At 40.7% G+C, this 16,777-nt stretch overlaps 1 protein-coding gene across 3 annotated transcripts in view; it reads right to left on the bottom strand.

Moving 5' to 3' along the window:
• LOC103177515 (rho GTPase-activating protein 6) overlaps positions 1-16,777 on the bottom strand; it is a 301,249-nt gene that overhangs the window by 64,401 nt on the left and 220,071 nt on the right. For all 3 annotated transcript variants that reach the window (XM_042334731.1, XM_007891714.2, XM_007891715.2), the window contains exon 2: positions 2,916-3,075. In XM_042334731.1, the coding sequence (XP_042190665.1) occupies positions 2,916-3,054 (139 nt within the window). In that variant the 5' untranslated portion in view covers positions 3,055-3,075. The remainder of the gene's footprint in view (positions 1-2,915; positions 3,076-16,777) is intronic.

Below are 16,777 nucleotides of genomic sequence, written 5' to 3'. Positions count from 1 at the left end.
TACAATGACAATCATACTCCAGTACATAGGTGGTCATATCACTAGGCATTTGTACCCGATTGCCATTGCAACACAAACAATCCACCAAATTAATTCAATGTATGCTTGACAAAACAAACCAGGTAAAAACAGAGAGTTCATTGTGGTTACATTCGATGGAACAGATATTAGATAAGCACTTCATAACCTATTTGGGGCTTTTTGATTTGCGATTTCATTCTTTGGACACTATGGGATGAGTGGGGTGCACTTTGAGTCAAGCTGGTCAGCACACACAGAGATGGCACTAAGTGCATTGAATAGGAGGAACATTGACAAGGGATGTAAACAGGTCTAAAAAATGTTGTCCTAAATATTTTTTGGGGTTCTGTATGTTAGCATTTCCAGTAGAAATATACTTCTCCCAAGGTTCTTTTGAACTTTCCATCAACATAATGTGTAGTTTATGGTAATATAGATAAATAAACACACATACTTGCTGTTGGGAAAATGACGCAATCTCCAAGCTGTCCTTTGGATGAGATGTCAAATCTGCCTGTTCAGGTGGATGTTAAAGATCCCATAACACTACTTGAAAAGAGAAGGGCAATTCTCCCTATGTCCTAGCCAACAATCCCCCAAATACCATTTGTCATTCATTTCACGGCTGTTTGTGGGACTTGGCTGCGCACAACTCTACTGCCGCATTTGCCTACAAATACATAGTCACTCCATTTAACAAATTCTGTGAAGCGCTTTGAGCCGTCCTTCTGACATGCAAACGACTATACCAAATGCAGGGATTATTAGTGTTATTATTAAGTAGTTTCCATCACATATCCTCAAATTCAACCTTATTATTCTATTGTGAATTATGAACACAATTATTAACAATACAGTTAAAACATTTGAATAAACTGCTAAACGTTTAAATAAACAAAGATGATGTGACAAGAATCATTAGCAAATAAGTAAACTGATAGGGAAGAAATTCTACGCTGCGTGTATTTAACAAATACTATTTTCAGTTGGAAAGTTACCAAAAAAAATTGTGCAACTTGATACAAAACATATGTAGCTTGGTCGTGCACATGGTAAAGTATGAGCCTCTCAAGAAAGCTAAAAGGAAAAAAGAGCAGGCTCAATTTAGAAAGTAGCACAATCATCAAGCCAGGAAATAACAGAAGCAAATGGCCCACTCTCAGAAGGAAACTTGAAGCCAGAGAGCAAGTCCTATTACAATACTAATGTAGGAGTGATGCTATACAAAGACAAGAGTATTTAGATTTAGTCATAATTCTATTGCGACATTATAGAAATTGTCTGTAAAGTATACAGTACAATATTTACTCCCAATAGCTCATCCTTCTCAGTTACTTGACTACACATCCGTCTGCTAAGTGTTGAATGGCATCTACTTTTGAAATTATTTAAAATATTTTTATTCATTGAGCTTGTTACATTTTTACTCATTGAGCTTTAAGAAGATTTATTTTGCAGTGTAAAATAGATCAGTTAAGGTAGTTTTTCGCTGCACTTTGTCATTGATTTCCATCTGTGAAAACATGATTTTATTTGCACTGGTATTTTGCCTGGCAAGTAATACGAAAACAGAGCACACAGAATAGAAACCTTGTAAAATGGATTCAAGGATAGTTGACATGACAAGTGTTTAGTTGTGCTGCTCACTATATGGCTCGTGAGCAGTTCGCCAACATATACAGTCACTCCACTTTACAGTAAATCCTTTGGGGACATCCTCCCAACATGAATGGTGCTACATCAATTGCAAGGATTGTTATTATTATTACCTGCCATCTACCTAGTGAGAGTTCAAATCTGAGCTTATCAAATATGCAATTACCACCTACTGCAGTGACTATCCTATTGAAGAGGAGGTTCCCCGTGGACTCTTTTTGGGACTGAGTTGTTGTATCTGACCCAAGCAGTGAAGTAGATCACTGTAAATATTGGACCCGCAAGCCTGACCTATTGACAGGATGTAGAGGAACGATGGGCAGGGTTTCTTCCCATTTGGCTTCTGAAAAGCATACAGGTCAAAGCCAGGTCCTAACAAGTAGGATGATCTTAATTGAACAAGAATAAAGGCAAGCTTTCCAGTATTCTCAACTGTGTGGTTTTAGCAGTTTAAATTCAAGCACTGCCCAAATGCTTTCGGGCCTCAAACCTTGGATCTGGCCAACCTATATCTAAACTTCTCGGGATTAGGAAAGCAATGTGCATTCCTTTGGTAAACGAGCCACATTCTATACCAGCCAAATGCAACCCATATATATAAGTGGAACTCTCAGTAGTTCTGTTGAGGGAATGTAAAGTGATGAGTTTCCATGTGAGTTGCATACAACTGCTCCCCTCTCGCCTCTCTACCCCCTCCTCGCTCCCTCCCTTCCCTCCCCTCACCCTGACCATTTCCCTCTTACTCTGGTCCTGACCCAACTGTACAGCGCCTTGGGACGTCCTCCCGACGTGAAAGGCGCTCTATAAATGGAATCTTGTTGTTGTTGTTGTTGTACATTTATATAGCACCCTGCACACAGGGCAGCATATTGGAGCACTTAACAGTGGCAGAGCCATACTTAGCTGAACAAAAAATAAAAAGGTATTCCTGAATCCAGAAGGGCACGAAATAGGTTTCCAAAACAACAACACAATTACATTTATAGAGCGCCTTTCACATCGGGAGGACGTCCCAAGACACTGGGAATGAAAATAATGACCTGGTTGAGCTGAATGTCCTCATGATCCCGTTCAAAAATCAATAAGATGCTGGTACCCATTTAACGTGTGCATTTACAGGTACAAACACCTTTTCTGGGTTTTGCCTCCCAATTGAAGAGTTTGAAAGTGAGGATTGATAATGAGGGGTGGGGGAAGAGGAGGAAATAAGACAAAGCAATCTGTACATATTATCTTACCTTTTGGAATTGTAACTTGGCAAGCAAGTTCATAGTCTTGTTGCAACCGATAAAATGCCACATCCTGAAGTCGTACTCTCTCCAACTCTGAGAGGCTTTGAATGGGAACTGCCTTCAGTCGAACACTACGGCCAGACATGCTGTTCCACGTAAAGTCACCCTGCCATTACAAAGAAACATCATTGTTAAAAGGATCTCATAAAGAGCAGAACACAATGAATCACTTGGACAATCACCTCAATTGCACTCACATTTTTTAAAATTGCAATTAATAGCCAAATTTGAATTTGGAGAAGATTTTATTGTTTTTTTTGCAGAAACCTATCATCATGCTTAATAGAAAACAGAGTTCCATGCATCCCACCTATACATGGAAAATTCGGAGATGTTTATTGGAATAGAATGTGCACACATTTTAAAGGGAATATTCCCTTCAATCTGCATATAACACCAATACTGGTCATTGGTATTGGTACTATATACAGGGAGTCAAGTTCTGCACCCAGTCTCAGCTTTTATCTATCTAAGAATAAACACATGGTCAGCCAAGAGTTTCACATTTGCTTAAACATGTAATTATTTTAAGTGAATTTAATGTAATTAAGAGATTCCCCAAACAGATTACCTACCACAAATGAAAAGAACACATTTACTCATGCAAGTATGTGTTAATTGCTTATGATAAAAAGAACCAAATGCCAGCACCCAAACTCCAACAACAAACTTCAAAATCAGGAAGGTTGCACTCAGGACCAAATGATGCTCAAGATTTTCTCTCACAATTTGAGGTTATTTCAATGTCTCGATCACATAAATGCTGTACAACAGAACCTACAGAAGGAGATGGAATGTATTTCCACTGTGAAAAGATCACATGAAAAGCCTAAGTTAAGATAGTCTGACTGTGAATCAGAAGCTAGAGATATGTAAAGAAATACTTCCTGGGTGTCCATGTTAAATTGCCCTTCAAAACCTTGAACTCGGGATCTGTTGTCTTGTAGATCTGAAAGATTTATTTTGGATTTGACACATTTTACAAACTCATAGCTCATTTCTCTTACTGGAGGATCAACCTGCTTACCTCGATACCACCACCTATATTTTCTTTCCATAAAAAAAGGGTACAGTAAGCTCCTGATAATAGATCACTCCAAGGGATAAGGGCTCAGCGCGAGTTAAGCATATGTGTAACTACATAAATAAATGCAGTGGGGCTGTTGACAGCATGATGACATAAGTGGCAGTGACAAGTTGGGAGTTTACTGTATTTAGGAGGTACCATTCAAATGTAGTAAGCAAAGGATTGACAGCTAACGTATCATTTGCGTCATTGGTGAAATTCACTCCTGAATATCTGAAAAACAATACCAATCACCAAAGTAGGAGAGGAGATGGCTGGCAGAGATACAAGTGATTTAATCTCTGGGTTGTGATGACATTGAAAATTGCTCCAGCTCAATTCCTGTCTTGTAGCAAATACCAGTTATTCATTCTCCTAAGCTTGTACCACTGAGTGGGTGGAGTATCAATAGGATATTTGCAGTGGGTTATTTAGGAATCTATGATTCAAAACATTGCATGGTACAATCAAAGGAGTGCAGCCTTATAAACTGTGCTCCGTTGCAACAATGGTTGATGCCAATTGTAATTATTTATTTATTGCAATTAGTGTCAATTAAAAACTTGAACATGTTATCTTTTTCCCAAAGCCTCAGTCAGGTCACCAACCAACCACACCTGCACTGCACATGAGTACCACAGCGCTGTCTTGCAGCACACAATCCTGTAATCTCAAACTATTCTTTAACAAAATATCTCAAGTAAGATCATAACAAATATCAGTCAACATGTAGCTTAAACAAATTACTTGCCAGGAATCATTGATTTATTTTTTCAGCAAGCCACCAGAGTTTCATCATGTAGTAACTTTTTTATAGTTAACCATGTCATTATTAACATAATTTGGCTCAGTGGTAGTACTCTCACCTCCGGGTCAGAAGGCTGTGGGTTCAAGTCCCATCCTGGGATTTGGAACTCATACAGTTGACTCTCCAACTTAGTGCTGGGGATACAACACAAAATTACATTTGTAAAGTGCCTTCCACATTGGTAGGACGACCAAAGGCTCTGAACAGTCAGCGATTAGGACCCAAGCAGGGTGGGGGGGTGGTTGGGATTACGGAGGGTGGAGGGCAGAGAGGCTAGGAGGGTGGCCGAAGGCACTGTCAAAGTGGAGGGTCTTGAGACATGCCTTGAAAGAGGCAAGGGAGGGAACGACGCAAAGTGAATGTGAGATGGAGTTCCAGAGGGTAGGGGCAGAGAGGCTGAAGGCCCGACTGCTGATGGTGGGGCGGGCCAGGTGGGGAACATGGAACAGGCTGGAGTCTGCTGAGCAGACAGGTTGATAAGGGGTTAGCAGGTCGGAAAGGTAGGAGGGGGCAAGGCCATGGAGGGCCTTGAAGGTGAGGATGAGAATTTTGAACTCAATCCTCTGAGGGATGGGGAGCCAGTGGACCTGGGCGAGGGTGTGTGTGATGGGGTCATGGAGCCTGGTGTGGGAGAGAACACAAGCTGCAGAATCCTGGATGATCTGTAGCTGGTGTAGGGAAGAGTTGGGAAGACTGATAAGCAGTGCGTTGGCCTAGTGGAGCCTGGTTGTAATGAAGACAGGTACGAGGGTTTCAGTGGCCAGAGGGGTGAGGCAGTGATGGAGTCGGGCAATGTTGCGGAGGTGGGAGAAGATAAGTGGGGTCATGGCACGGATGTGGGGGAGAAAGGACAGTTGAAGGTTGAACAAGACACCTGGGTTCCTGACTGGCTTGGTGAGGTGGAGTGTGCATCTGTGGATGCTGATGCTGCCAGTGCCTGAGATGTGGAGGCACTGGCACAAGCCAATCAGGAGAGCCTCGGTCTTGGTGGCGTTCAACTGTCAGAACATCAGTGGTCCTGGAGTCGAGGGTGGATGCAGAGAGATAGAGTTGGGTACCATCTGCGTACATGTGGAAGTTGACCCCATGTCTGCGGATGATGTCACCAAGAGGAAGCAGGTACAGGTTGAAGAGGAGAGGACAGAGGACAGAGTCCTGAAGAACACTGCACAAGACAGTGTGGGGCTGGAGGAGAAGCCATTTGTGGAGACAAAGTGGAGCCGGGCTGAGAGATAGGATCTGAACCATTCAAGGACAGAACCTTAAACATTAAGGTGAGAGGAGAGGAAGATAAAGTAGCCCATAGTGTCAAAGGCAGCAGAGAGGTCGAGGAGGACAAGGAAACAGAGGGAGCCCTGGTCACAGATGGACAGAATGTCATTCTGGTAGAGGTTGACGAGGTGTGAGAGTAAAGGGGTGAGGAGGTGGAGTTGGGAGATAAGAAGAGGGGTAGGGACAGGGATGAGGGAGCAGGTGGTAGACTTCATGCGGGTTATACTGGTGGTGAGAAAGGAGGGGGAGATAGGTTCGAAGGTGTAGAGGGAGGGCTGGGCGGGTGGGAGGGCAGAGGCGGCTGAATTTCCCCTCGATTTTGGTCTCGAGGAAATCCAGCATCTCCTCGCAGTTGGAGGAGAGGATGGGAGAGGCACGAGAGGGTGGACGGAGGAGCCGGTTGGTTGTGGAGTAAAGAAGCCTGGGGTTGTCTTTGGCCTCCAAGATTATCTTGGAATAGAAAGATGATTTAGCGGAAGTGTGGTCCAGCCATATCTGCAAGTGGACCTTATTATTATTATTAAGTGGACCTATTGTTAAATTAAATTTCAGCCAGTTATGTTTGGTAGCACGCACCTGACCCTTGGGTGAGTGGAGGTGGCTGGTGTACCAGGGTGAGGTTTGTGAGCAGGAGGTGGTTCGTGGAGAGCAAATAGTGGAGGAGAGTGACTGAGGAGGATAAGTCAGTGCGGGAGGTAGGTCAGAGGGGGAGGAGTTCAGATGATTCCAGGGCAACATGGGTTGGGTGGCAGTCGGGAGAGGCGATGGGATGTGCTGCATTGTTGGAGGTCTGTCCTTCAGGTGAGACATTATACCAAGGCACTGTCTGCCTGTTCAGATGGACGCTAAAGATCCTACAGCACTATTTGAAAAGAGAAGAGTTTTTCCTTTTGTCTCAACCAACAATCCCCCAAAATAAAAATTGGTCATTCACTTCATAGCTTTTTGTGGAACATTGCTGTGTGCAAATTGTTTGTCTACATAACACCCAATCACTCCACATTAAGGTACACCCATGAAGGGTGTTGGAACATCTCCCACTCGCTATACCAAATGTAAGGATTATTTATAATCACTTATTTAGTTCATTATTATCCATTAAATGCCACTTTCACCAGGAAAAAATCCTTGATAAGGCGCTGTACCAAACGCAAGGATTACCTTTAACATCAGGAGGATGTCTCGATGTTACAGCATATCCTGCAAGTTGAGTGATTGTGTGTTTTGTGAGCGAAGTAATACTATAAGATTTACATAATATATTAAATGGCTTAGGGTTGCTTGCATGTATATAGTATTTGATAGGAACCTGCAATCAAACAAGATTAAGTCAATTATCAAACTTGTTAAAAAATAAATCCTACATAGCCTCTTCAAGGAGCCTGTAAATTTGGTCTTACAGAAGGCTTTTAAACTAAACACATCACATTGGATTGCTTATGCTTCTCATTCCACAGCAGCATGATCCATTAATTTCCACCATCTATAAATATGCCCATTTATTTTTTAAATTTAAAAAACTGTTAGCTCCCATGGCATCTAGAGGGTAACGTCACCACCCAATGTAGTAGTACGTTTCACACAGCAGAAAATCACAGGTCCAACTTCCCTATCTGCACTGGTCGATCTCAGCTACAAAAAGCAGTTTGTTCCTTTCCCTCCCTAGCCCAGCTGTGCCAAGGCCAAATGAAGCATTTGGCCTTGGTACAGCTGAGCTAGGGAGGGAAAGGAACAAAATATCAAGCCAGGAATCCTCGTCCTGATCTCTATCAAGGGATCTCTGTTGGAAAATCTTGCATGCATGGATATTAGGCAAGAGCAAGATCAAACTGCTTGCTGGTCTAATCTCATATATAAGAATAGTTATTTGGGTTGTGAAGTTGAGGGTTTCCAGGCTGCAAACAATGATACCTGAGCAAAGCAACTTTTTTAAAAAAAACAAATCAAAAAACATGATGGATTAATCTCCTGTTTGGAGGTCTGATTCCAAAAGTGGCAGATTTGGTAATGTTAGGAAGAACTATTGAAACCAAAACAAATTATTGCTTTTTCTTCTACGTGCTAAATAACTATAGGTTTTTACTAATTCTATTTGTTTATTTGGGACAAGCAACATTCGTAAAGCTATTGGACTTGTGTTAATAAATAGACAAATAAAGGTAGGTTACAAAGTGTCAAAAAATGTATCTCCCACTTCTTGAAGCAATGTAAACAATAATCTATTGCAATGTATTTTCCTTTAAGGTTTATTAAGGAAACTGACTCTTAAAAGTGATATTTTCTTGCATCTGAGTACTTAATGTCTACATTTTATAATCTAAATGTTATATATTTTTTAAAAATCAGGTTAAAACACATTAGAAACTCAAGATGACATTTTTAACTCCAGTATTGAAAAATTCTACTGTGCTGCATGCATGGTACATGATCTTGTCTTGCAGTAAAAATTGAACTTGTTTTCTTGACTTTTAAATAATTGTTATTCAGTGATCCTCCTTGAACAGGTTCAATTGTATTGATCAATATCACGTATCATTGACGTGGAAATACAGAACCTCCACTTCACCCTGCCAAGATGCACACCCAAAACTAAACTTAACTTTATACAGTTCTCAGAATACATTATTAAAAACAGACAACATGAAGTAACTTCAAACCAATCATCTGATCTGAGGGTTCAGAGGACTGCAAAAGAAGCTAAACCTTTGCACATTAGTTTTTGATCTCTTCCAAACCTCAAGATTAGATTACTGATATGTAATCCCTCCCAGCTATCCACTACTCTTTTAGAAGCCTGCTCTTATGGTCATGCCGCACTTTTTAAATTGGAAAATGTCAACAGTGTAGTTGTTATGGGATTACTTCATCATCTAATACGAAAAGGCTTCCATTCCCTTTCAGAAGTCTATCCCAATAATAGCAACATTTAATTCCATTCAATAAATGAGAGTTGCACTTTTTAATATAATGTTCTGAGCACAGAAATACCGTGAATGTTCTTAGTCTTATGAATGTTCTTTTCCTGAGAGTATATTGAAGCCACCTGCAGGATTGCATTAGCTTTGATGTTCTCGAGTCTATGGAGTTAGCACAGGCTCTTTCTATAATCCCATGACATAATTTTACTCAGCAGGTGTCCTGCATTAAAGAACATTGTGGGTGTACCTTACGTGAATTAACCAGAATGTAAACCATGAAGGTATGCTCAGACTAGAGTACATCCCAATGGTTCATGTACAGAGAAAAACTTCAATCGAATCACACACAATCATATCTTGTTAACAGGGATCAAAACCAGGTCATTTGCTCTCAAAAGAAACAACTTGGCACATTACGTTTTCTAACCTCCATATGGAGGATGGCAATAGGATTATCAACGCCTCTGCAATTACTGATTTGGATGATGTCAGTCCCCCCACTCCATCCCCATTGATCACATATAGGACAGGAAGGGTTGAAAACTGAGAAAAGAGTTGAGAGAAGGAAGTACAACAACAACAAAATGACATTTATAGAGCGCCTTTCATGTCAGGAGGACGTTCCAAAGCGCTGAACAGTCAGGTGTCGGGGCCCGAGCAATGGGGGAGGGGTGGTGCAGGGGTGAGGGAAGGCAGAGAGGTGAGAGTGCGACCAAAGGCACGGTCGAAGAGAAGGGTCTTGAGACCGGCCTTGAAGGAGGCAAGGGAGGAAGCGAGGCGAAGGGACTGTGGGATGGAGTTCCAGAGCGTGGGGGTGAGAGGCTGAAAGCCTGGCCATCAATGGTAGGGCGGGAGACATGGAGCAGACCAGAGCCTGCTGAATGGAGGGAGCAGGCAGGTTGGTAGGGAGGCAGCAAGTCAAAGAGTACTATTCCTTTCATTTTTGATAGCAAGTCCCTTTCATCTTGAATTTGATGGCTAATCTTCATTTTAAAAAATGCTGCTTTCTCCTTCCATCAACACATAGAATTAGATTAAAAGAGAAACAAATCAGTTGTAAACGGGACTTTCAAAAGTAATATCTTGCCTATGTTTTACACACAGACTGTGTATTTAAGAGACTCCCATGCGTCTCCATTTCTTCAGGGATGAATTGTATTTTGATAGTTGGGAAAGCATATGGCCATTTTTTTTTACAGACTTTACCTACTGATCTATAGTGCTTTCCCTCTATCTACTTCAGAAGGTCTGTGAAGACCCCTCCAAGGAGACAAAATAAATAAACACTGTAAAATTTAATTCAGCATTGAAAATGGAAGAGCAGCCATGTGCAGCTCAGTGTCCATTCTCACCACAAACAAACCTGTCAGGATCTGCAGAGGATTGAAAATCTTGGAGAGAGGGATGTAAATGGAGTCTCCTTGCAGCCGAATTGGCTGTGCCTAATACGCTCCGGAAATAGGTAAGCAGTACGCACCCCTCCAGGGAGAGTGTGCATTCCATTCCAATAAATATCTCTGGAATTTCCATGTGTAGGTGGGATGCATGGAACTCTGTTTGGTTCAGATACACTTAAGCATGCTGATGGGTTCCACATGTGTCACACACTTGGTTGACACCCCCAAAAAGGGAGTGTCACAAAGCTGAAGGATGAATTAAGGAACAAGTTTGCTCTTCTCGGCCAAATTCTAAGACAAAAAAGAAAAGGTCAAACGTAAAGGAATCCAAAATACTGATCTCAACCCTCCTACATGGTAATGACCTTTTCTTTAAAACAAATACTGTATTTCCTAGAGTTGGTCTTAAAATTACCTTTCATAATTCTGAACCTGTAGAGTATAGTGCAGAGAAGACAATCAAAGCCAATCACCAGTATTAGAGGGCAGAACTGATGTACCAATGCAGCTGAGCAATCTGTTTGCCTTGTTCATTGTTGCCTCAAAGGATTCGGACATGGTGGATGATAGCTCTTATTCAACTTCTCCGTTGGCAAGTTCTTACCTATCCACGGAGCATATGTGCCTTTAATTTTAATTCTGAAACTTTGCATTTATCTATCTTGGATATAACTTGCTGTAATCAGGCCAGATCATACCTCACTGAGCTCTTTGTGATATCTTGGCTGTCTCCTACTGAGGCCCAAAATTTCATGTCGTCTTAGCCTGTAAGACCATTTTGTTTCTAAATTTAAGATCACACAGAATCAAGGAAATTTATTTGATATTAATTTAGAAGCAGCTTATTTAAGATCTACATAAAACCAGCTTCTACATTAAGAATGAATTCAAGAATTTGCCATACTTCTGCACCGTTTTCAATTTTAACGCAAAATGGTCTTACAAACTAAGACTATGTGGAATGTCCGGCTCCTGATTCGACAATCTCCTCTACCGTTTCTATCCCTGCACTTTTTCTTTATATTCCCTTCTATAATCCTGGCTTAGCCACGTCTCTGCAATTGGAAGAACATCATCAATACTGGTTGCCACCAATGCCTCTAGATCCACCAATTCTATTTTGAATGCTTCTGCCATTTATGGATATACACACATCCAATCCTAATCTTTGCTCCCTTAACCTCCCTATCTGTTTGCCTGGTCTTGGCATCTGGGAATTTCTTTGATCTTTCTGCCATTACTTTAGTTCATTTCCATGGTTTTTGCTTATTTTGTTTCTTTACACTGAACTTCAACCTTTTTCCATCTTGTCCTGATCATCAAAATGCCTGATCTCATTCTTATCCATCGCACCAATCCTTCTTTAAATTTAGTTTGAATTAATTCCAATAGGAATGGTTGCAATCCTCTTAACATGCACAGTTGTATTTCTAATGTAAGCTAATACTGGTGACCTTATCAGAGGAACAAGGTAGGAAGAAATACAGAATCTGAGAATGTAAGATAAACGGCTTAATATGCACACAAAAATGTAAGCAATCATTTAAATATCTCTAGTCAAGACTACAATTCTGATATTAAATTGTTCTCTCACAGTGTCAGGCACATCATTACAGTAATGATACAAGGCTATTCTGCTTTTCAAATTCCCTGGAAAAATAATAATAATAATAATCCTTGCATTTGATATAGCGCTTTTCACGTCGGGAGGACGTCCCAAAGCGCTTCACAGAACACACTGTAAAGTGAATTGACTGTATATTTGTGGGCGAACGCGGCAGCCAATTGCGCACAGCAATGTCCCACAAACAGTCGTAGATTGAAAATGACCAATTTATTATTGTTTTTGGTTTTGGAGGGATTATTATTAGGCTCTGTGTGGAGTAAGGAAACTTGCCCAAGGTTTCGCCCTCTGCCTGGAATTGAACTCAGGTCTCTCACTTGCAAAGCGAGTGCTCTAACCACTGAGCTACAGGAGTCCACACAAAGCTATGAGTACAAGCTGGATTTGTAGCTATAATCCTCACAATTGGAATACCACCAAGAAGAGGTCACATATTTCTCCATTAAGAGTGGAAGATGTTTGTGTATTGCTCCTAAATGCCTCCAACCAGACGGCTATGGAGAACCATCAACAAGGTTGTTATCCTACCAGCAACTGGTCAGACTTGAGAGTGGTGCATAAAGATCAAGATACTAAAGTAGGAAAATTTAATTTCCTTTTAAAAATTGAAATACAGCATTTAACAACAACACATATTTATATCTAGCCCTTCATGCAGGGTAGCCTCTCAGAGCGCTAAAACAATTTAAAACAATAAAACAATACAAAAAGTTTACTGAAGGAGCATTATCAATTTGTCTTTAAAAGAAGCCCTTCATCTCATCTCTTTCTGCTATGCACTTTCAGGATTCAGTGTTAATGTTCCTGGCAGCCCATATGATTGTTATGAATAAAGGTGTGATTTATTTGTCTGAAAAGTAAAAAGGCTCATGTAACACAAACTACTACAACAAATTAAGGCTATGCAAACCCTCCCTATCAGTCTATACAATTTTCTTTTAAAAAAAAGTTGAAAAATCTTAAGATAAAAAATGGAAATGGTGGAAATATCATAGCATGTCAACCAGCAATTGATAGAGGAAGATTCAGATGTGTTGTTCCTTTAGAACTAAGTTATGGTAACTCATCATTTTCTTTCTAAAACTGATTGATGCATTTCCAACATGTTCTGTTTATTTCATACAATAAATATGCTAATGAAATACTGAGTTTCTAGCAGATGGTTTTGGAAAGCGAGCGAGACCAAGGTCTTCCTGAATAGGTGACAATGCTCCTTTAATAACCTTTTGTACGATTTTAAATACTTGATCCAAACTATGGAAGAACGCGTATGAAATAACAGCACTTTCTGTCAATGGCATTGCCAATAGAAAGACAAACGAGGACAATGGCTTTCATTTTGTGTTTTCTGCAGATTCTCTGTTGCTATGGAAGGTTAGATTTGGGACATCAAAATAAAAAGGAAAATCAACTGAAGTTGGTTTTACACAATTAATTCTGTTAGATAATTCTGAAGAGCAGGATCCTGTAAAATGTAAATTTGGTTTATTCAAATTATTTATTCCAGCATCAATAAAAAATTATTTTGCCCATGAGTGAACTCAAACACAAATGCATTTGTTGATACAACAAGAATTTGTATATTTTGAGGGGAAAAAAGAGACAAAATAAGAGACAAGAGTTTGCAGATGAATTGTTCAGTGTGATGAGTACTGAGTTGTGTAAACATGCCCCAACAAGTTAATAACGAACTTTGTGCAACAAATATCTACTGAATGTCCACCATTAAATGCAACTTTAACCCTCTGAGTATTTAGGATAGTTTCACTCACTTATGTACCAGATCTGGATCCAGAGGGTCACTAATAAGTATATTCTTTACCAGAAGTTCATCTATGTTTTGACACACAAAAGGTAAAAGATTGAGATAGTTGCATCATAGATAATAATAATAATCATCCTTTTATTTGATATAAAACCTTATCACGTCTTTGAGACACCTCAAATTGCCTCACGGAATATACTCGAATATACTTGCAAAAATTATGTTTCAACCCTTAGACCCCGACAAGTCTATGAAGATTCTTTCTTGGAGTGAAAAAGTTGTATACATTTCACGATTCCCACACCAGCACTTTTTTTTGTGAAAATGTACCCCAGCAGGGAGGGAAAAATCAGCTAGCCTTCCCACTCCAGTTCCTGCTGGAGGGACTCAGGTTAAAGACAGGATCGGCTTTCACTGTGATGCACCAGCAGTCAAACAGCTCGTCAACTGTCACCATCAGGGTTCATGGATCAATAGTATACTGGTGTGTGACCACTCCCTATGATATCATACCTCAGTAAAAAGTAAGAGGTTTCAATAATGAAGAGGGGAAAATTGCTGAAGAAAACAAAATCAGTAATTCTCCTGGACCTGTAGGTAGCCAACAGCATTTTGCATCAGTAAAACAAGAATCACCTCAACAAGCTTCCCAAACAACACTGACCAAGTATGCAGGAAATAATCAGAAATTGCTAAGTTGTGGGCATTGTCATTTCAAGTAAAATACTGGTCAGTGCACTTTACTAACACTAGAGTAATACATTTGATAACACAATTGATATCACAAATCAGTTATTCAGTGACATAGTCGATACTGGTCATCATTATCGGTCTTTAACTAACGGGATTGTCAAACTACCTTAGCCTGGGTTCTTCCAGACACCGTGGCTTAGGCTTTAGCACACTAATATTACATCTGACAGTATCTTTGACAGCAACAAGAGAAGGTTGGTCAGTGGTTTATATTTTCAATGGTCTCATAGACAGTATTACGATTAAAGCTATTTAAATGGGCCGTGCTGTCTGACTTTTTTTGAGGGTCTGCCAGCTCAAAAGAAATCACTATTTATAAACATTCAGACATTCTCTAGTTACAGTAGATCAGCTGTCTTGACATCCCTTTACAGAACTGAACAGCCTGGTGGGAAGCGTGTGCTCCCGCACTCCCTAAACCTTCGGTTGGAATGAAGCTAAATACAGTAATAGTGTTCTTAATAGGAACTGCAATCCAAATGTAATTGTGGTGGAAGCTTCATTTTAATTCAGCGATCTTCAGCCAACAATTTGCTGCCTCCAGCAGTAAAGCTACTTCGTATAAATAGCCAGGCCTCATTTTTTTGATATCGTTGCAGGCAAGACAGGGAGTGATGATCTTCAGCTTCCCAGCAAGAATGTGGTTACTGCACCTGTGTCCAAATTGTTGGTTAAAATAAAATTTTTCCACCAAATGCTACAGTCAGGACTACCATAACTGATTTTGACAATTTGTCCAAGCATTGACAACCATATGCACAGTTGTACAAATAGGCACAACATTTCTAACTTAGGCAAATAGTCTAATTTACATCTCTGAATCATTTAAATTGAAATTGCTTAATGTATGCAGAAAAAGACACACAGCACTAAACGAATAGATGTGCAGATTTAGGTAAATGGACGTCCCATTTAATGAATTGATTTTCAGAATGAAAGCAGACCTAAACAAACCAGGCACTCAGTAAACAAATACAAACCAAAATAAATATTAGTATTAAAATATTCTTTTAAGTAAGCATTGGCTAAGATAGCCAAGTACCACACCAACAACTGCCCCAGAGAGTGCCACTTACATCCCTCTTTAATATTTCTATGTTCCCCCTCGGTGATGTCTTCTGCAAGCATGGGGATAATTTCCACAAGTATATGGATGACACCCATCTCTATCTCTCTGCCTCCATCCTCGACTCCAGGACCACTCCTGTTCTGATGGATTGTCTGTCAGACATCAAGTCCTGGATGAGAGCTAACTTTCTCCAGTTAAACATTGACAAGATGGAGGTTCTCCCGTTTGGCTCTCGTCAGCACTTCCTCACTTCATACGCTAACAGATTCACCATTCGCGTATGCGATCTCCATCTCGCAGAGACAATACGGAACCTTGGTGTCCTGTTTGACCCTCAACTATCCTTTAAACTCCACATCCGTACAATGACCCTGTCCACCACCCTAACCTTGTCCGCCGACCCAACCCTGCCCGCCACCCCAACTGCCTCTCCCATCAGGCTGCTGAGACCCTCATTCAAGCATTCATTACATTTCCTCCACAAGCTGCAGATAATTCAGAACTCTGCAGCTCGTGACCGCTCCTGCAACAAGCTCTGTGAACTGATCATCCCCATCCTCGCCCGGCTCCACTGCCTCCCCAGCCCTCAGACGATCAAATTTGAAATCCTTCTCCACACTTCTGAAGCCCTCTATGGTCTCATTCCTCCCTACCTCTAAGACCAAGAACACCACACCAACTTGTCTGCTCCCTCCATTTGGCAGGCATTGGCCTGCTCCATGTTCCCCGCCTTGCCCGTCCCACCATTGGTGGTCAGATCTTCAGTTTTTCTGCCCTCACCCTCTGGAACTCCATTCGGGAAGCCTTCCGCCTCGCTTCCTAGCTTTCCTCCTTCCGGTCTCCAGACCTTCCTCTTTGACCGTGCCTTTGGCCACCCTAATGCTTTCTTACAAGAGACAGTCATTTGTTAATGCGTCTTCAAAGGCAGTTTTCAACTGGGTTCGCAAACACAAAAGTAACCAACAATTTCACTGGTGGCCATTGCTAATACAATGTTTAAACTCAAACCTAAGAAAAACAACTTAGCAAAAGCTTTCTGCTGCAGAATTTAGAATGCATAACAACAACAAGATTACATTTGTATAGCATAATGCAAGATAAGGATGAATATTTTCCATTAAATTAATTTACCAGTC

This window comes from Callorhinchus milii, unplaced genomic scaffold (assembly GCF_018977255.1).
Source record: "Callorhinchus milii isolate IMCB2004 unplaced genomic scaffold, IMCB_Cmil_1.0 Scaffold4, whole genome shotgun sequence".
In the NCBI taxonomy this organism is placed as follows: Eukaryota; Metazoa; Chordata; class Chondrichthyes; order Chimaeriformes; family Callorhinchidae; genus Callorhinchus; species Callorhinchus milii.
This window is presented reverse-complemented; position numbering and strand designations above follow the sequence as displayed.